Source organism: Phalaenopsis equestris, unplaced genomic scaffold (assembly GCF_001263595.1).
Source record: "Phalaenopsis equestris unplaced genomic scaffold, ASM126359v1 Scaffold000006, whole genome shotgun sequence".
NCBI classification, from domain to species: Eukaryota; Viridiplantae; Streptophyta; class Magnoliopsida; order Asparagales; family Orchidaceae; genus Phalaenopsis; species Phalaenopsis equestris.
Genome location: NW_018164448.1, coordinates 2,370,154 through 2,392,933, shown reverse-complemented (window position 1 = coordinate 2,392,933; position 22,780 = coordinate 2,370,154). Strand labels below are relative to the sequence as shown.

Here is a 22,780-nt window from a genome sequence, read left to right as displayed (position 1 = left end):
TTTTATTTTTATATTTTTATTAGCTTTCAATCTATTTTGTAATTTGCAAAATTAAACCATTTATTTTTTAATTAATAAAAAAAGGAATAATATAATGTCAACAAAAGCATTTTTTTTTTCATTTGATTATATAGAAATAAGCTTTTGTATTCAAGTTATATAAACATATAGAGCAAATCTAAAATTTGTTCAAGCCCAATGTTGGCGTAAGAAATAGTTTATCAAGTTTAATGCTTAATAATAAGACTATGATGAGCATAAATTTGCAATGCATGAACCGGAATTCATATAAATCTCTTTATGGAACCAAATAAAATAAGCACAGCAGGACAATATGACTTCATATTTCCATGATAGTGCATTTGCATACTTGTAACCCATAAAACATGTATTCTTCACCATTTTGGTCTAGCAACCAGGCGAAGTGCCTCCTTCTTATGTGCCGTGAGTCCAACCGCCACATCCATGTTAATATCTTCGGCCTTCATTCCATCCGGTAATGACCAATCAAAACAGTGGAGGAGATTCGCCAAAGCAAGCTCCACAACCACCATTGCGAAGTTGAACCCCGGGCACTTTCTCCTCCCCGATCCAAAGGACAAAAACTCAAACTCTCGTTTCTTGAAATCCACTCTGCTTCCGTCAAACCTTTCTGGCCAAAACTCTAGCGGTCTCTCCCAAACATTTGGGTCTGTGGAAATGGCGGCAGCGTTGAAGACAACACGGGTATTTGCAGGGATGATATATCCTCGGATTTCGCATAGCTGAGTCGTTTCTCGTGGAATGAGTGGGGCAGCAGGTCTTAGCCGCAGCGATTCCTTTATCACTTTCTTGAGGTATTCAAGCTTTTCGAGTTCGCTTTCTTGGATGAGTCTGCGAGCATTTCCATCAGTTGCTTGCCTCAGTTCTTCCAGCAATTTGTTCATTACTCTCGGATTCCTCATCAGCTCCGTCATTGTCCATGTTATTGTAGCTGCTGATGTGTCTGTTCCAGCCATAAATGTTTCCTGATCATATAATATGTATAATGTGATGAACATTTGATATAATCCATTAACATAATGACTATTTAAAACTATAAAAATATTTTTCCTTCTTTAATAAGCAATGTTAATTACTTGCACATAATTATGATTTTTGCAGTGTTTAAAACCTTTTTTTTGTTGTTATTTTAATATTTGTTAGAATAATCAATGTTTTAGAATTTATGTGGTTTAATAAGTAAATGCAAGAAAACTGATTTTGAGAAATTCCAAAGAATTTAGCGCTAAATATTTAAATTTTGGTGTGAGAAATGTAAATATGTAAGAAGTGAGTGCTATGTTTGTAAATGCCCCTATAATTAAACATTAATGCGTTGTAGAAATTATGTGGTATGTACAAATTTGAGATCTCTATCAACAATTTTTTAAATTCTATTAAAATTGTAATATTTTTTGAGTGATGTGAAAGATTTGTGTGGTATAAATGTAAAAAAGTTAAGTTTAGGTGTTATATATGTAAATGCGTAGGAATTATGTTGTATGTATGTAAATGTCTCTAATATGTAATAGAATAGATGATTAGTGTTGGTAGGATTATGAATATGTTGTGAAGTGTATCGGGTCGGAGAAGAAATTTTAAAAGAGAGACGTTTACATAAATAACACTAATTATCACCTTTTAAGTAAATTCATTTTTTCATGCATATGTAAAGCGAGAAATATATGACTATGACAAGACCAATCTATTATTAGTAGGATCCCCTAATTTGTTTGATATACTCGTCAAAAGTTGATAGTATCTCAAATTTGAATCTTATTTGTTATATATAACACCATGACAAGAACAATTATGTATTCACATGCATTTTCTAAAATTTGACATGTTGAATTGATTTATTCATAAAAATTTGGTAATCAAGATTAACATTTCCTTGTATATTCTTGTGCCAAAGTAGTGATCAAATCTTTTAGGTGCTAATTGGGAAGTGTATTATTAATCACAAATATTTCTTTCAATAATCTTAGTCATGATTAATCACCCTTGTCACCCTAAACATAATTTAAAACATTTTTTTTTTGCCCTAAACATTATTTCAAAAGCTTTTATTGTTGAACATGAATATATATACAAAAAAAAAAAAAAAAAGTTGCTCAACTTACAAGTAAGGTTGCCTTGACATGATCTATATTGCTTAGAAAACCTCCATGATGAACAGCAACCTTATGTCGCCCTAACAATATATTTACGAAATCATTTTGTTGCTTGTCACCATTCTCGATAATATTTTCGCTCCCCTCTTCTTCTTCTCGGCACTTAAGATGCTCCTGAATAACTCTATCAAAAAATTTATCCAACTTCTCAAAATGCTTGTCCAACCTCTCATGAAAGCCTCTCAAACGATCAACCCACTCCATCCCAGGAAAGTAATCCGCAACACAAAAACTACCAAGTAAACTTTGGGTCTCATAAATTAACTCATGAAGGCATACCCCTTCTTTTCCACCATCTCCAAACTCATCACCGAGCTCAACTCGACAAACCACATTGTTTGAGAACGAAAGTGTCAACTTGCTCAAGTTAGCTACTGAGACATCTTTGATGGCGGCTACAAGTTTCTCGACTTCTTCCCTTCGTATTACTTCAAATGATCGAACACATTGAAGGCTGAGAAGCTCAAGCGTGGCAATCTTGCGAGCTTGACGCCACATATCATTGTGGGGAGCAAAGGCCATGCTGGAGAAGTTGTATAAGAGCTTCTTTGGCACGAAGAGTGCAGGACGGTTAGAGAAAGTGAGGTCGTGGTTGGTGAAGATCTCCTCGGCTATGTCGCTGGACGAGATGAGTAGGGTGGGAATGGATCCAAATTGGAGGAGTATAAGAGGGCCATATTTATTTGAGAGACTAAGAAGCGAATGTTGAGGCTTGTTGGCATCGAAAAGATGGAGGTTGCCGAGTATAGGGACGGGAAGGCGTCGTGGACCCGGTGGCATCTTCTTTCTTTTCGTTTCACTAGCTTTTGCAAGGATGGTGAGGAAGATGGATAAGGTGAGGAAAAACAGGAAAATAAAAAAGAAGACTTGCTCCATGGCCATATGCAAACAAGGATGGAACTAATGCACTTTAGAATTGGCACCATATATATAGAACAAAGATGGTGAGAAGATATTTATTAAAAATTAGTTAAAATTGGTTTGATTTTTTTTTTAATTTATTTTAAAAGGAAGGTAATATTTACAATCCATTAGTTCTTATATTGCATTCATTTCAATATAAATTTATTTATTTAAAATAATATCTCAAAAAAAATTTAATTAATTTTAAATATGAAAGCTTTCAAAGTTGATCATGTGCTCTCCTTCGGTCAAATTTTCTCATAATTTTAAAATGCTATTAATGACATAAAAAGTGATTGCATATCATTTAAATTTGACATAGAAAAGTCAAAATCATTTTTTTTTTCATAAAAATTCTATGCGAAATTCCTTTTCAAAATTCTAAGAGAAAATAATAATAGAAAAAGAAGATATTTTATTTTTATTTTCTTATTTTTTGTATGTTTAGTATATTACTATTATAATTGAAAGTTATCCATTTAATTTTACCTTTTTTTTTAAGATAGCCCCAATATTATTTTTTTTTCATTTATGTATATAAGTGGGTTGCAAATGAATTGAATTGAACCGAGTAGGTGCCTGCTCGACCTTGAGCTTATGTATCAGCATCTTGAACTTGAGTCTCTTTTTTTTTTTTTTAAATTATGTTCTAACTTGAGCCCTTTTATAAAATTTCTATTTTTTTAAGTTCAGCTCGAGCACAATTTGAGCTGATCAATTTATATTTAGAATCATCAAATCTATGAAGGAATAATTCGTTTAATAAAATAAATTGCCTTTATTGAGATTGTTCACAAGCAATTTGTTTTGAAAAAAAAAACAAGGTATTTTATATAAAGCATTGTCTCGCCTAATCAAGCTATAAATGATATTATTCATGAATATAAATGAGTCAAAAAATAAATTGTTCAATATTTTTTTTTCATTTAACAACTGAATATTTATAAAAGTGTTCAAACTTCTTTCAATAGTAAGATACAAGTAACTTATCAAACACTTGATTCATTTGCAGCCCTAGATTTTGGCAATGCTGACGAGGAAGAAGCTTGAAGACAATTAAAAAAGGAGTTTGAAGACAAGAAGAATTGCCATGATGAATAGCGAAGAGAATGCCAATGACATCTTAAATTTAAAGCCTCTTGTAATTACTCCTGTAATGCATGGTTGCATACTGCCAAATTTGTTTTTTTGTATGTCGTTATTATTTGTTTTATGACAATATGCTAAGTCTTTCCTAATTTGAAAGAACCAAATCATATTTATCTATTACATATGTTGAAGACCATTTCTACACTGTGCTAAAATACCTTTAGTTGGAATATTTTAGAATTTCATTATTTTAATTTGAACTCAAAGCTGAAAGAATTAACTTATAATATTTTTGGGTAATTTCCACTAAGAAAAATTTTGATTGTAGGCAATCAATTATTCAATAAAGCACTTGTGTATTGTCTCACTCTGGAAGAGAAACTTAGAATTAAGAAACAAAAAAAGAGAAAATCATTGTTTTTCGTCGTTTTAGGTTAGGTTTCTTTAGAAGTGTTTAAGACCTTTTTATAATTTTTGCATCTGATTATGGATGTATATGACTCAAACTCTGAAGAAAATTCTTATATTTAGAACATGTTATGATATTCTTATAATATTCGTACAATATATTGTGCAGGTATGTCAGAATGATGTAATTTCTTTGCATTTTGAACATACTACAAAGAAACTGTTTGTTACCATTATTTACAATAAAAGTGAGACTTATGATTAGTATTATAGTTATACACACCACACTGGATCATGTCAATTATTGACCAAATTCAAAAAATATAAAATTAAAAGACTTTGTGTGCGCTAAATTTGATTTTAAGAGTGAGAATAAATATAGTAGCACGTTGAAATTTCATAAATCAAACGCAATGTGTGGTTGCTCAGTCATGATTATATATATGAAGTGGACCTTGAATATCAAAAAATTTATAGAAAGTTATAATCATCCATTAGCAATCAGCACATTTTGAGATCATGCAGGTGGATCGGTGAAGATAAAAGAGAAGTCTTGAGATCGATGATAGAAGCAGAAATTAGAGCTACTAATGCGCTCAACTATCTTGCTACAGAAGTAGATGGAGTAGATAAAAGGGATTTATTAGAAAAGATGCATTCAACTTTATCCAAAAGGATAGAAGGGAAAGGATTGAAAATTAACTTATTTATATTCACAAAAAAATGTTTCTTCAGAAACTAATATTTTGGTTGCTAATAAAAAATTTAACTTATTTATATGCATGACAAACTAAGATTTTTGGGTGTTGCCTTCTGAGCATCCACTTGTCAGTTACCTTGATTAGGCTAAGAACTGCCCTTCTTCAATTATCTTGCTGGAGATTTCTAGCCGATGTTGGACTTTACACACACAGATTGCCGATGGTTGCCTACAAAAGTACCTCGAGAATGATTAGTTTGAGCCCATGCCGATCTCAAAATATTTATGTTTGTTCCTAATACTTCATATATGTCCACCACCTGGTTTCATACAAACATTCATGTTTACATATTTCATATTTAAATTTTTAAGTACTGGTTGCTGGTGATAGTTACAATATCATCAGAGGCAGCAGGAACGCGCTATTACTTTCTCTTTTACGATACTTTCCTTTCTATATTTTTGTTATATGTATCCTATTTATGTATAATTTACCAATACCTATAAAAGACCCCTAGGGTAGAGAACAGTAGGCCACCTATTTAGGAGGAACCCTGCGACTCAACAATAACCGATAATCATCAATTCAAACACACTTTTTGGGACCCAAAACCATCACAGTGAGGGGCCCAGAGCAAACTCTTCATGAAGCAAAACGACGCAATCAAGCAGTGGACATCCTTATAACAACGATCAAGACCAAAACATGAAGCGAAGGATGATCCTCAACTAAACCTTCCATAACCTTAAATAACTTGAACCTTTAGGACTTCGAGGTTGTTCGTCTATTATGACGTAAATTCTCACACTATCTTTTAATTCTTCACACGATTGTATGTCGTGCGATATAAGCCATAATTCTTTTTAGGATTCTGAGGTCGCTCGTTCGGTACGGCGTAAATCCTCCAATCTTCCTAAGCTACTTGCATGATTGAGTATTATGCAAATGCAAGCCTAAATTTTAAATAAAATGACAGAAGTAAACTGCAAATAACATCACTTCCAAAATATAAAGCCGAATAATAGGATAGTTTGGGAAGTCATTGAAACACTTCTCAGAATTAGTGACATCTTCTACTTCTCGCTCCTTTGCTCCCCAAAATAATTCTCCCTACTATAGCCTTTCTCACTTGATTTTCATACTACCAGTCGTGAAAACTTAACTTAAAATTGTTGAAAATGAAACCTCTCATCTTAATTGAGAGTTTTTTTAGGTGACTTTAATTGTTTAAGATGTAATTAACTATCGGGGTTTATCTCTATAAGAGAATTAGTAACTCAAATTATCTAAAAAGTCTAATATTTATATTAGATATAAGAATTGTCGGTCATAAATTCTTTAGACCAAATAAGAGTTATAAATTTCCTAGTTTAATAAGTTGAGCTACTAACAAACGATGCGCTTACCTTTCGAGTGGTGTATCATTTATAGTATTGTGCTCGATTAATTAAACTATCAAATGAATTAGATCTATCTAGCCTCACTTTTTAAAATTAAAATATTATTTTCAAAATCAAAACTATTTATCTTAAATTAAATTAAACATATATTCTTCAAAGCCGTTTTAGTCCCCACATTAAAAAAGGTCCAAAAATAACCTCCACACTCTTTAGCCTTTCTCACTTGATTTTCATACTACCAGTCGTGAAAACTTAACTTAAAATTGTTGAAAATGAAACCTCTCATCTTAATTGAGAGTTTTTTTAGGTGACTTTAATTGTTTAAGATGTAATTAACTATCGGGGTTTATCTCTATAAGAGAATTAGTAACTCAAATTATCTAAAAAGTCTAATATTTATATTAGATATAAGAATTGTCGGTCATAAATTCTTTAGACCAAATAAGAGTTATAAATTTCCTAGTTTAATAAGTTGAGCTACTAACAAACGATGCGCTTACCTTTCGAGTGGTGTATCATTTATAGTATTGTGCTCGATTAATTAAACTATCAAATGAATTAGATCTATCTAGCCTCACTTTTTAAAATTAAAATATTATTTTCAAAATCAAAACTATTTATCTTAAATTAAATTAAACATATATTCTTCAAAGCCGCTTTAGTCCCCACATTTATAAAAGTGCCAAAATAACCTCCACACTCTTTAAATTGAGCCTAAAATAACTCTCATTGAGAACTATTATAGCTCAATTTTAAAATAGCCACAGAATTTTTATAAACTTTGAGACTAAAACCACCGCATATAAATAGTCCTCAGGAACTATTTTAGCACTTACTTCGATAGACAAATATATCATAACTTTCTTAATATATATAAAAAAAAATAATGGATCAGTTACTCATTATATAATGTTGCATAAAAAATATACGTGATTTAATCTAAAATAATATTTTTTTTCCTTTTTTTTTTTTTAGTAAAGATGCTATATCAATATTTTGACTTTATTTAACAAATGCTCTTTGTCCAAATTTTTTTTCCCAATATGAGTTGTAAATTTTAAGATTATCTCTTTCTTGGAAAAAGAGTCCAACAAATATTTGTCTTCTACAAATGGAAAAAATATTCCGTCCGGAAGGAATATTTTCTCCCACAAATGACCTTGTTTTTTGTCAGTATGGATCAAAATATCACTGCCATTTAATCCCTTACAAATGGTCTTTTGGCTGCATATCAAAGCCGGGGAGGTCCATGGTTGGCATTTGAAATATTAGAGGGCATATTTAAATGTTTTCTACATTGTTATAACATCAAGCTCATATTTTATGGATGCCATATGGATCAATTTGTATGTTTTCTTATTTTGTCGTTGCTTCTTTTTGAAAATGATTCAGTGTTTTTTTTAGAAAAAAAGTAGTTTTGATTATTTCAATCAGATTTAATTATGGTTAACGATGTGTTCATTTTGTTTTTTTTATCTTACCACTTCCTCAAAAGCTCCAAATGTTGAAAGAAAGGTTTATATATTTACTAAACTTGATTTACCATTAAATTAAAATCCTTTAAAAAAATGCAAATGTTGCTATCACCCCAGTTATAAATCAACATAAAAGTAACTTCTGGAAAATTATTCTATCAGGACTTCTAACGTAGAGAATCATTCGGAGTCCAATGAAATCACGTCACGTGGTGGTGACATAAAACAAAAAATAAAAAACGGCTCGGTAATACTGGGGAATATTCCTCCCGTGTTATTCCGTGTTATTCAAGTGTTATTGTATGTTATTCAGGTGTTATTGTATTATGGTAATATTCCCGGTGTTATAATAACACAATAACACATCAATAATACTTGAATAACACACAATAACACCTGAATAATACAGGAGGGATATTCTCTTGTATTACCAGACAGATTTTATTTTATTTTTTTCTATCACCGCCACGTGTCATGATTTCATTGGACTCCGAATGGTTCTCTATGTTATGAGTCCTGACAGAATAATCAACATGTGATATAATTGAACATTTACATATATATCACACGATCTCTATATATTTACACATTGAACATCTAAACTTTCATATTTACATATAGTACACTCAAATCTTTGACATCACATCAAAAATACCATTCCTTAAATTTTAGAACGCAAAATGAATTGCTTAATGCAAAGGCATTTAATACCAAGGAGTTGTAAATGCAGACAACAAACTTTAGATGTTAGATGTGCAAATGCACAAGAATTGTACTATACTTATGTAAATTTCCCAATATTTGAATTTTGGGGCATTTATATACGTAGCACACAATTCTCATGTATTTACATATCTCACATTTTAAATTTATATCTACACACATAGCACTCAAGTCTTTAATATCTCGCAAAAAAATAGCCCAATTATCAACTTTTAAGAGTAAAATATAAGTTTCATACATATGTTTAAATCGCCAAAGCATTATGCATGTAAATATGAAAGTTTAGGCGTGAGATATGCAAATAAATGAGAATTATATGCTACCTATGTAAATTTTCCTTAATTTTTAGAAGAATTTGAGCACTTCATGAACTTGATGTCTTTAGATAGCTTATAAGTATTCTCAAAATTGACATATCCACTATGTGGGCGAATGTCTTCTTCCATAGACACAAGGTTTCTTATAAGATGATTTCGTCCTATTTAAAATGTTCTGAGATTTACATTCATATTATAAATTATTTATTTATTTATATATCGAACACATTTATTTTGATATCTATTTATAGGGAAATTTACATATGTAGGACACAATTCTTACGGATATATACATCTCATATCTAAATTTTACACAATGATTTAAAGAATTTATGTCATGATTTCCCGATAAAATTTTATACTGGCTATTGGCTACCTAACATAACCTTCCAATTTTCGCATACGGAAGATAGCAAAAATGCCCATTAGAGTTAAAAGAGAAATTTTATAAGAAGGTGGTGAGACCTACAATGTTTTATGGTGCAAATTGTTGATCTATAAAAGAACTAAGTGTTGCTGGAATTTCAATTCCTTTGCTCTAATATCTGAACTTTAATTTTCACGTGCATGTCACATTTCCCGCGCATAAAAAGAAGTATTTCACCTTTTAGAAGTTAAAATAGTGATATTTTTTATTTGATATGAAAAATTTAGGTAGTATAAATGTAATAATTAAGTTTCTATGTTAAATATGTAAATACATAGATATTGGAGGGTATGCATGTAAATCCACCAATTATTTGCAATTTTATGAATTTGTCTTGCGACTCGAATTTGATAAATCTGAATTTAAGTTAGGAAGAAGACGAAATGCAGGGAAAAACTATCGGAACAGGCGGAAATTAATTTATTTATGATTTTTTTTATTGGGCTGGATTAAAATGTTAAATCGGCTACCAAACACCAGGGTAATCTTCTCTAAACCATGAATGTCTTAATGGGCTTAAAGCCGTACTGAATTTCTTAATGGGCTTAAAGCCGTCATGAATGTCATAATGGGCTTAAAGCCGTACTGAATTTCTTAATGGGCCATGAATGTCTTAATGGGCTTAAAGCCATATTGAATTTCTTAATGGGCTTAAAGCCGTATTGAATTTCTTAATGGGCTTAAAGCCGTCACTTCGTTTTCACTACCGCCTCCCATCGGACACCCTCCGCTATCTCCATTCCCCACTGTGCTCATACTCATCTTCTCGGCACGCCTCGGCGGGCCTGTTGGTTCAACAGTAAGTATCCAAGTTGCTGAGGAGGAATGGTTGGGGGGAGCATGGGGACAGGGATAGAAACTTCCATGAGGTACAGTGGCCAATCCAAAACCCTAAGAATCCATGCGAAGGAGAAGCTTCCACTGGACTCCAAAACCCTTATCCAGGTTCGATTTTGTTCTCGCCCTTTGTTCTCTCTCTTTGTTCAGGCAGCTGCTTTTCCCTTTTTGTCTTGTTGTTTTGTTTTATTTTGTATTATTTTCCTATTTAATCTGACAGTGAGTTTGAACTGAAGAAGGTTTTTTCAGCTGATTCGAATCCAGCTTCAATTGGAATTAACTCTCTTAATAATGTGCTAAACTGAATGATTGTAGTTTTCTTGTGCCAATTTTGACATTAGTGTTGACTTAAATGATTGATTTGTTTGAATTAGTTTGATTAAGAGCAATAATATGTTCAGAGATGCACAAACACTTACAAACACACATGCACGCCCACACATCCTACAAATATGTAATGACCTTGTTCCTCATAAAAGCAGAACCCCGTTTTTTTTTAAATTCTTGCTAATTCTAAATTTGGTGTCATAAAAGTTGGTGGATGACTAATTCTGTGGATCTTTGTGGATCTTTGATGCATTTAACCATGCATTCCTCATCAAATTGTCAGAAAAGAAAGACGAAAATCTGACAGCTAAATTAAGTGTTTTCTATAATTAGGAGCTTCCTTATTTAAATTATTTCCAATATTTTTACTCTGATTTATTTTCCTTTTAGTTGAATATTTAGATTAGGAATATGTATTATTAAATTACCTAAAATAGATTATGCATTTTATCTTGTACTTAAAATAGATTGTAAGATTATTATTTAATGGAATGAAAACAAAGGGAGTGACATCGAGTTTATTCAGGATTCAGCCTATTTTTTCTCAAAATTTTGACATGTTATCAGAGCTAAATTTTTATCCTAACCATTAATAATCATTGAATTACTGTCAAGATTCCCTTCCCATCAGCTTTCTTGCGGGACGAGAAGGGATAAAAATTGCCTTGATTCTCGCTCGTCTGCTCGTCGTCCCTTTTTTTTTTGTTCGTCTGCGTCATCTTCGTTCTACTTCGTCTTCCTCTTTGACTCAGCCAGTCTCAACAGAATTTTTCCTTCATTTGAACTCCACCCACAGTGGCTCCCGCCTTTGACAACGCCTCCTCTACTCCAGCACCCACCGCAGACTTTCTCACTCATCAACGCTCAGTCTCCCTCACGTTCTAGCAAGCGACAGATCACATCGTCTCCCTCATTTGTCCAGATCCCGCTTTTCTCCCTCTCATTTATGACACACAACCGCTGATTTGATGCACCCATAGTTCCTGTTTTCCTTCTCTCGCTCTCCTCCTTGTCGTCCGTCTTCGAAGCCCCGCACAATAATTCATTTGTTGCTCCTCTGCTCGATCGCTGCCCAGCACACGCCTCCGTTAACCTTTTTCCAACCCGAGAACTCCATAGCAACCCTGTCTGTTCTTGTCGCTCCCTGCTCCTCAGGCAAAAACCCCATTCCTGTCATCTATTTCCACGCCACTCACTTCTAACTCTCGCTGTCGCAAGCCTCATTCCCTCAGAAGCATGCACGCACACATTTCGTTGGAACCTCGATCGCCAAGCAACACCCTCTTTCTCTTTGTCATTCGATTAGTGAAGCTCCCTCCCGCTTGTCGCAGGCTCGTAGCCTCGTCGTCAACCTCAGCCTCCAAACACCCGCTTTGGCAATCACAACTTCAACATCTCCGCTTCAGCACTTTTGGCGTCAAGATCAAGGAACAAATCGTCCTCGTCGTCGCAAGAAGAATCAATAGCATTTGGATCGTATAACAGGACACAAATCCGACTTGTGGGTTATGATCAGTAGCATTTGAATCAGAACGCGGAACCTACTTGTAGGCTATGATCGATAACATCTGGATCGTGTAATTGGATCCTATTTGTGGTTATGATCGGTAGCAATTGGATCAAAACGTGGTTCCTACTTGTAAGCCATGATCGATAGCATCTTGATCGTGTAACTGGATCTTTTTTGTGGGCTATGATCGGTAGCATTTGGATCGTGTAAGTGGAAGCAGATCTTTCTTGTTGCTATGATTCAAATTTTTGGACGACAATGATAAAAGATTTCTTGTTTTTCTTTGCTTAAATCACATTAGGTTCAGGAGTTGTCTCTGAGGCTTCGACATTCTCGGTTTCGGTATCTTCGACTTTGGCACTCACGGCATGAGGATTGTTGGTCCCTACAAAATTTCTTGTTGGCAAATTGATGTTTTATGATCAGTCAGCATCAATTTGAGAGGGGGTGTCAATAAGAAATGACGGAAATCAGACAGCTAAATTAGAAGTCTTTTATAATTAGGAGTTTCCTTATTTAAATTATTTCCAATGTCTTTATTCTGATTTATTTTTCTTTTAGCTGAATATTTAGATTAAGAATATGTATTATTAAGTTATTTAAAATTGATTATGCACTTTATTTTGCACCTAAAATAGATTGTAAGATTATTATTTAATGGAATGAAAACAAAGGGAAAAGACATCGAGCCTATTCAGCATTCCCTATTTTTCTCAAAATTTTGACAGAAATTACGATACTGGATGACATTTTTCTTCCACAATAAAGTACTACAACAACAACAACAACCCTTTTTCTCACTAAGTGCGGTCGACTACATGAATCCTTTTTATCCATTGCGTCCTATTGAGTGTCTTATTTTCATTTAATTCTAATAAGTAAAATCATTTTTTATACAATATGCCAAAGTCTTTCTAGGTTTACCTCTGCCTTTATTAACGTAAGTCGAATCTAAAACATCTACTCTCTTAATCAAATCGTCAGATGGTTGACATATAATGTGATCAAACCATCTAGGACGATTTTCTCTAATTTTGTTAGTCACTGGAGCTACACAAACCCTATCACGGAGGCATTCATTTCTCTTAGTGAAAAGCCACTCATCCACCTAATCTTTCTTATCTCGGCAACACTTAACTCAGTTTTATGCTTCTCTTTTGAAGGCCAACATTTAGCGCCATAGGGCATTGCAAATCTCACTACCATCTTATAAAATTTTCCTTTCAATTTAAGCGGTACTTTTCTATCACACAATAGGCCCAAAGTATTCATCCAATTCAACCAACCAACTTGAATTCTACTAATAACATCCCCATCTATATCACCATCACTTTGAACAATAAACTCGAGATATCTAAAGCATTCATATCTTTTAATAATTACATCACCCATAGTTACAATTGTCACTAGAGCCACTACTACTAAAATTACATTCCATGTATTCAATTTTAGTTCTACTCAAAAGAAGGCCTTTAGACTCGAAGGCCTTTACTTAAATGAAGGCCTTTAGAATCCAATGTAGACCTCCATATTTCAAGTTTTTTCTGGGATTTTTCTTTTGTCTCATACACGAGAAGGATATCATCAGCAAAAAACATACACCAAGATACATCCTCCTATAAATGTCTAGTTAGAGCATCTATCTAGTTAGAGCATCTATTACTAGAGCAAAAAGATATGTGCTTAAAGCTCTAGTATACATATCTTTAATGACTTGAATATAACTAAATATTTGGTCAATCCTCCTTCTGTTCGAACACAAGTAACAACTCGAGTATACATATCTTTAATGACTCGAATATAAGTTATAGCAACACCTTTCTTTTCAAGAACCCTGCAACAGATATCTCTTGGAAACTTATCGTATGTTTTTTCTAAATCAATAAAAATTATATGTAGATCTTCTTTGTTATCTCTGAACTTCTCCATCAAACCTCTCAATAAATGTATAGCTTCCATTGTAGGCCTGCCCGACATAAATTTAAGTTGATTATGAGAAATCTTTATAATGCGTTTTAAACTATGTTCAATTACCCCTGCCATATTTTAAAGTATGACACATCAACTTAATTCGTCTATAATTTGCACACTCTTGTGCATCCCCTTTATTCTTAAAAATTGAGACTAAAATACTATTTCTCCACTCCTCAGACATTTTTTTAGTTTTAAAATAATATTAAAGAGTTTAGTAAGCCAAGAAACTCTCAAATTTTCTATATATTTTTACACATCAATTGGGATATCATCAGGTTCTACAGACATTCTACTCTTGGTTTTCTTTAAAGTCTCATCAACTTCTTTTTTACTAATACGGTGGTAAAAATGAAATATTTTATTATTATTAACAATTTTAAGATCACTAAGGTCGATCGTATTGTTAGAAACTTCATTAAAAAGTTTATCAAACTCACCCACCTATGATGAATATTTTTTTCTAAAAAAAGCACTTTTTAATTTCATCTTTAATACACTTGAGTTGAATCGTTACTTTTCTTCTATTTGTTTGACTAGTTTATATATATATACATATATATATATATATACATATATATATATATATACATGTCACCCTTCTTAGTATCTAATCTATTATAAAGATCATTAAGATTTAAATTTTTAACGTCGCAGATTGCTCTGTTAGACTCTCTATGGGTCATTTTATATTTTTTCAGTTCTCTAACTTTTTACATTTAAACCATTTTTTATAATATAACTTCTTATATTTTATATTTTCTTGCACATTATTATTCCACCACCAACTATTTTTATTTATAGAAATTTTTTTATTTTGATTCTCGAAATACATATTTTGTCACTTGTTTAATAGTGTTTGTTAATTTATCTTACGTAGAATTTTATCCTTCATGAACATCCTAAATCTTGAAATATTAAATTTTACTCATAAAAATAATTTTGTTTGTCTTTAAGGTACATTCATCTAACTCAACGACGATGATTCCTAGTATTCTTTATTTTACAACTCTTCATCTTAAAATTTAGAACTAATAATCGATGTTGAGTACTTAAAACCTCACTTGGAATGACCTTACAACATTTACATTCTCAACAATCTTTTTTTCTCATAAGAAAATAATCAATTTTTGTTTTATTAGATCAATTCTTATAAGTAATAATATATTCTTATAAGTAATAATCAATTCTTATAAGTAATAATATGCTCTTTTTTTTGAATAAAATATTAGCAATAACAAAATCATACGCTAAAGCAAAATATAATAGGACTCTACTTTTTTCATTAATCACTCTAAAATGGTAGCCACCATGAATATTTCTAAAATCTTCTACCATTCTACCGACAAGTCCATTTAAGTCTTCTTAAGTAAAAATTTTTTCTTCAAGAGGTATCATTTGTATTATGTCTTCTTAAGTCATTCCAGAATTTTTGTTTAGAACATATATATAAACCTATTTTATGAGCATAAACACTTATAATATTAAAAATCTTAGTATCAATAAAAATCTTAAGAACTATAATTCTATCTTCAATTCTATTAAATTTTACAACGCTATCTTTCAAACTCTTATCTATAATTACACCTACATCATTTCTAGTACGACTCTTACCTGAATACCAAAGCTTAAAACCTAAGTTATCAATCTCTTTAGTCTTTTCTCCAACCCATTTAGTTTCTTGAATACATAACATATTTATTTTTCTATGAATTATAATATTAACTAATTTCATTAATTTACCAGTGAGAGTACTTATATTCCAAAATCTTATCCTAATATTGGTTTTATGGATTAACTTATTTACATGCCTATGTCTGTAATGTGGAAATCCTTACTTATTTGACACTACACTCGATCGCTGGTGTAGCGGCTCGTGCACACTTTTCACTGTAGTTTGGTCATAAGGTGCGTCGCTTCCAGGGGGCACCCTAGCAATTACACAAAGATCAAAAGGATTCATGTCATGATTTTTCAACAATAAGTTGGTTGTTGACTACTTAACACGATTCTCCACTTTTCACATTCGGGGTTTGGGATCCGACAATTGCAGTGTTAAAATTAATATCAATAGATATGTTATTGATGATTTCTAGAGTTTATTTATTGTTTTTTTTTTCCTTAAAAAAATAGAACCAAACTTGCATCATTTATGCATGATAATAATATATTAAATAATACAAAATTGTAAAGCTTAAGTTGTTTTTTAGTTTTTAATGTAAATGAAAGTTAGAACTCTTGATTTGGCATGGAATGATCTAAGATATTAAATAAGTTTAGAAAAGTTTGGTTGTAGTTGTTAAATAAAATGAGTATCATTTTCTTGGCTGTCGGGTATATTTTTAAAAAGAGTATCGGGTTTTATCGGGTTTTCAGACAGCCAAGAAAATGATACTCTTTTTATTTATATATATAATTTTATCGGGTTTTTATTGTTATGTTCCTTGTTCACTGTAGTTGTGAATCAATGTATGGTTCTATGGCTTTTATCTGTCGCACCAAAGGGGGCAAATCGAACAAACAGGCAAAATTCTGAAAAAAGTTTCATTCATCTATTTCAAACAGGAATTACAAATCAAACACAGGCTGAAGCCTCGAAAAGAACAATATGCAGACTGCATCAAAATACATCCAAAATACATCATGCTAAGTACTCATCATAGGCTGAACATATCCGTTGCATATCATATACGCTGAAATAACACGTAGTCCAAGAAGATAGGGAAACTGTGGACATCCGTTGCTGGTGTAGCAAGCTCTTGATCAAGCTGACCTTCTAAGCCGTGCTCCAAGCTAAGAGTTTTCTTCGCACATGCCTAGCGGTGCAACCCTCTCATAGCTCGTAAGACAATAACTCCTCTAGCTCTGGATCTGGTTGAAAACCGTGCGGTATCTTGTCGTTGTCAATTCTCCTAAAAGTTAATGAAACTCTGGGGTATCGCACCCCTAGAATGCAATGCGTAGTTATATCTGCACTGTTGCCCTTAAGGACAAGTACTGAACCAACCGATAGAGGAATCTCTATGGATCCTCTGAACTCTCCAGGGTCGATGACATCAATCTTTGTCCCAAACAGGATGTTGCTTCCGCTCATCAATGAGACTGTACAGAAAGGTCTTACGAAGTCACCGATGACATCAATCTTTGTCCCAAACAGGATGTTTCTTCTGCTCATCAATGAGACTGTACAGAAGGGTCTTACGAAGTCATGATGATCAGTAAATTTAAGTATGCAATCTCCCTCATCATAGATATTAATGATGCAGCTGTTTGAAATGCAATCCGCAGGAAGTATGTTCCATCGAACCATTCTCTTAACCATTCATTTGCTCATTTGCGGCAACGGGTCCACTTGATCATATCTGAGGATCCCAGGAGGATTCCCCTGTCTATCTCTCGTAAAATTATAACAGCAATCACATTGTATCGTGATCCTGCCTTTCCCTCTCATATATTTTCTTGGCTCGGAGTAAGTCCTCTCCATCAGCAAGTCTGCTTGACCTCTGTCTTTTAGATCAAAAATACTGTCGAGGATTTTCCGTTCGTCATTCTCTGAGAAGACTCTGGTGTGTAGCTCTAATTCCTCTAGGATGTTGATGAGCTTTCCTTGCACCTCTTCGTAGAGCTCAAAATTTCTTTTATTCACCTTGCTCATCCTGTAATATTCCATCGTGCTGGGAAACGGTGGTTGTTGGGGGTATTCCCTCGTCTCAACATTGACGAGAACCCAAACTGGTGATAACTCTGTTTCCAGCGGAATGTAAGACTTGGCCTCCATCGGAACATAGGGTTCGGTACCCCGTGGGACGTATGCTTCTGTATTTAGCGTACCATAGGCTTCCTTCATCTGGTGCTTGGCGGTCTGAGAATTATCATCATTGGAGGCATACTCCTCTATGTACTGTAGTCTGTAGTGCTGCAGGTGCAGGTACAGGACATTGCAGTCTGGGCACTCTACAAAGGCCCTCGCAGCTGAAGCACGGACAGGTATCTCGGCGTTGCAGGTAGGGCAACTCGGGCAAAGAGCATCTGAAGCTAACAGTGGTCTCGTCTCTTGAACAATCCTGGACTCGGCATCCGAAGTAGGCAGGCTGGACGAACTCTCTTTCATGCCTGGTTCGTAGATATGCCTCTCTGGAATAGGGGCGAGTAAGTAATCTGTATCTGCTGAAGCCTCCTCTCCTCTCGTAGGAGAGCGTTGTCTGCATCGACTGGTGTTTCTGCGTATGGTCCTTCGCAGCGGAGCGAACGGTACCCTTTCTTCGTTTGCATCAATTAGTCCTCCAGCTAGTGTAGCTACCATGGAGGGTAGGCGACTGGTCTCTTCCATCGGGTCTGGCTGTATCATCACCTCTTTCTCCGTGAGGACTTATTTTTGGTACTGAATCTGAGAAGTGAGGGCAACCCCTCCTTTTCTTGTGGGTGGACAACATCCATCAAAGGACCGTAGTAATTCATGCTGACCTCGTCAAACTCCATGTTGAAATCAATTGTGTCGCCCTGCGGCGCTATCTTCTTGTTAAGCGTGAGGTTTCAGCCATCTTTAAAGACGAAGATCAGCCTCTGACCTGACATCTTCTGGCAGACGACAGGAAAACCATCAGTGAGTTGAAACTTGGCGTGAACAAGAACAAAACAAATGTGTTTTGTTAGAAAAAAATTCAGTTCATATCGGTGAAGAGCTCATTTATTTATGTTTTGTTTCATTTGAGAAAATATAAATTCTGTATATATAAACTATCATTTAATAGATTTTCAAAAAGAGTATCATTTATTTGTATATATATTTTTATCGGGTTTTCATTGTTATGTTCCTTGTTCGCTGTAGTTGCGAACCAACGTATGGTTCTATGACTTTTACCCGTCGCATAGATAGATTTAGGTTATAAATTATAATAATACTGATTCGAAAGGGGAATTGAAATTTAGGTATTAATTCAAGAAGAGAGTCGGAATTTCAATCTTCTTGAATTAATACCTAAATTTCAATTCTTCTTTCGGATCAGTACCTAAATTCTGATTCCTATCTTTTTGAGGTCGATACCTAAATTCCGACTCTCTTCTTGAATTGATACCTAAATTTCAATTCTCCTTTCGGATCAGTACCTTAATTATGATTCCTATCTTTCGAGATCGATACCTAAATTTTGACTCTCTTCTCGGAATTGATACCTAAATTTCAATTCTACTTTCGAATCAGTACCTAAATTATGATTCCTACCTTTCAAGGTCGATACCTAAATTTCGACTCTCTTCTCGGAATTGATATGTAAATTTCAATTCTCCTTTCGAATCAGTACTTACCTTTCGAATCAGTACTTAAAGTACTTAAATTCTGATTCCTACATTTCGAGGTCGATACCTAAATTTCGACTTTGTTATCGGAATTGATACCTAAATTTCAATTCTCCTATCTGATCAGTACCTAAACTATGATTCCTATTTTTTTGAGGTCGGTACTTAAATTCCGACTCTCTTCTTGAATTGATACCTAAATTTCAATTTTCCTTTCAAATCAGTACTTAAATTCTGATTCCTATCTTTCGAGATCGATACCTAAATTTTGATTCTCTTTCTGAGATTGATACCTAAATTTCAATTCTCATTTTCATATCAGTACCTAAATTATAATTCCTACTTTTCGATGTTGATACCTAAATTTCGACTCTTTTCTCGGAATTGATACCTAAATTTCAATTCTCCTTTCAGATCAGTACCTAATTCTGATTCTTCTTTTTGAGGTCGGTACCTAAATTCTGACTTTCTTCTTGAATTAATACCTAAATTTCAATTCTCATTTCGGATCAGTACCTAAATTTATCTCCTCCCTCCCCGCCTCAGAAAAATAGAATAATGCGGGGAGGGAGGAGATAGATTTAGGTTATAAATAATAAGAATATTATTATTATTATTATTTATTATTATAATTATACATAAATTACGCATCTTTCTCTAGACGCGTCGTCAGAATGAAACGAACGTCTCCACTTAGGCAAAATGGACGTTCCGGACGCGTTGGTGCAGTCCGTTTCGTCATCCGGAGTCGTTTAGATGACCTCCTCGCCGAGCGGCCAAGACGGGTTTGGGTCGAACTGATCTGGCTCACGAGCCAAAAATGGCATTCAAGCCGACTCGAAAATCAGATTGAAATTTAGTAGGGTCAATCCACAATCTGATTTCGAGACAATCCAAAGCCGGTCCTGGATTGACTCGAAATCATATCGTTCACATCCCTAATTGGAAACTCACAAATCTCCTAAATATTTTCACACTTCATTTGTAATATCATCAGTTTGTAATATCATCAGGTTCTACCGATTTTTCACCCTTTGTTTTCTTTAAAGCCTCATTAACTTCTTTTTTCATTTGTAATATCATCAGGTTCTACTGATTTTTCACTCTTTGTTTTCTTTAAAGCCTCATTAACTTCTTTTTTACTAATTCAACGATAAAATAAAATATTTTGTTATTATTAACGATATTAAGATCACTAAAGTCAATTGTATCTTTCAGAAACTTCGTTGAAAGTTTATCAAAATAGCTCATCGACCTATGTTGGCTGTCTTGCACTAATAAAAACACTTTATCATTTTCTTTTTTAATACAATTTACTTGAATTAAATCTATCCTTTTCTTTTTTTTTTGTTTGACTAGTTTTTACATATAATTTTCACCCTCTTTAGTATCTAATCTATTATAAAGATCATTAAAAGCAAAATTTTTAGGGTCACAAATTGTTCTCTCATTCAAAATGATTGAGAGAATTCATTTAATTGCCTTATTTAGTTCTGAATTGTTAAAATATTTCTTAAAAAAATGAGAAAATTAAGCCATCTTATTGGACACATATCAAGACGATCTTGATTTTCCGACATTGCACATTTAGGTGAGTATTATACTCTATTTTTCTCTTGTGCTTATGAAATTTATTAAAAAAATTTTGGATAATAGGCTCTTGCGCAACAAATCATATGAAAAATTTTCGCTTCAATTAAATTCTTGTATAAAATAAAAATAGATGATTGGGCTCTTGTTGTTATTATCAAGAAGTGATCTATGAGGCTTACATATTTCTTTCCTTTTTTATATGTTCACCACGAACCTAAATTAACCTTGAATCTATTACTTATCTAAAATTTAATATTTAATCTAAATTGTATTTCAATATTTTATCCTACCTATTATTTCTTTTAGTTAGACATGCTAAAGAATGAGGATTTTATTATTTATTCACGAGTGGTTAAACTCAATGGCACAAATTTGGCTGCATCAATTTTAGATAGGACATTCATTTTTTTGTGTACTTCAATCTATATTTTTTTTAACATTTTACAGTTAAAAAAGTTACAGAATTTTAGTGCGAGGTGTGTGAGGCGGTCGAACACATATAAAATCTATCCACAAACACTAAAAAATCTCAATACCTTTCTCCCTAATGAGTACCGCATCTATGCACCATCTCACATCACTATATTAATGAGCTAGACTGTTCGTTATTTTCATAGATGAGTCCTTACGCATGACACAATTTTGTCACATGAAAAATATATCTTATATGAGTGCAATCCTCCCCATATTCTATAAAGTGATCCATACTAAGTTTGGCATTAATATTATTGGGTTAAATGATAGGAAGGGGTTTTTTAATCAAGTCTTATCCTCTTTCCTCCATGAAAATGTTATCATCCATGAACCCTCTTATGCTATAACACCCCACAATCAAATGGGTTGTAGAAATAAAAAATCGGCATCCTTTTGAAACTACTTAGGTCCTACTCTTTGAAAGGAGTACTTCAGAGTTTAATTGGTAAGAAGTCGCCTTAACTGTCACATTTTTTATAATCTACCTTCCAATTAGAATTTTACAAAACAAAATCATCTATTAAAATTCTGACCGAACTTTTTCTTGACAGTACTCAGTGTTTCCACTAAAAATTTTTGGGAGCATTGCATATGCCCATCAATGCTATCAAAGCTCTAAACTCAATTTAAGAACCATAAAATGTATCTTCCTAGACTATTTTTCGGCTCAAAAAGGATGTGTTACTATCTCAATTCCAAAATTAATATTTATCTCGCAAGAAGTTTTTTTTTTCGCTGACAATCAATGATTCTATGACCATTGTTTTTAAAGGAAGCCTTGGAAGGAAGATGACTTTGATTTCCTTGAATTTTATTTTCCAGCCGTCCCACCCACAAGTCTCATGTAAGCTGAAACTTCCGTACATATAGAATTAGCCTTTTAAATAATAATTCCAACAAAATGCTACCTAATGAAACTAAATCATTTGCACAGGTATATTTAAGAACAAGGAAAGGAGTTTGACCCTGAACCAAAACCATTTGAATCCATGCAAGATCAATCACGAAATTCAAATCATCTTGTTATCAACCTTCTATCGCATTAGAATAAGGAATGTAAACTTGTGCCATACATACGAAAGCCTATTTTATTTTACTTTCTCAATATCTCCTTCTCCCATAAAACAATGCTTAC

General features: G+C 33.2%; 2 protein-coding genes across 2 annotated transcripts in view; one reads left to right on the top strand and one right to left on the bottom strand.

Moving 5' to 3' along the window:
- Positions 1 to 395: 395 nt before the first annotated feature.
- Positions 396 to 3,071, bottom strand: LOC110018286 (cytochrome P450 71A9-like). The gene is made up of 2 exons (XM_020715556.1): positions 2,145 to 3,071; positions 396 to 1,007 (listed from the first exon to the last, which is right to left on the bottom strand). Exons 1-2 carry the CDS (start codon positions 3,069 to 3,071, stop codon positions 396 to 398), a joined length of 1,539 nt encoding a protein of 512 aa, XP_020571215.1.
- Positions 3,072 to 10,358: 7,287 nt separating this feature from the next.
- Positions 10,359 to 22,780, top strand: part of LOC110018260 (outer envelope pore protein 21B, chloroplastic) — a 28,047-nt gene continuing 15,625 nt past the window's right edge. The window contains exon 1 of the mRNA XM_020715527.1: positions 10,359 to 10,583. Coding sequence (XP_020571186.1) covers positions 10,464 to 10,583 — 120 coding nt within the window. The 5' untranslated portion in view covers positions 10,359 to 10,463. The remainder of the gene's footprint in view (positions 10,584 to 22,780) is intronic.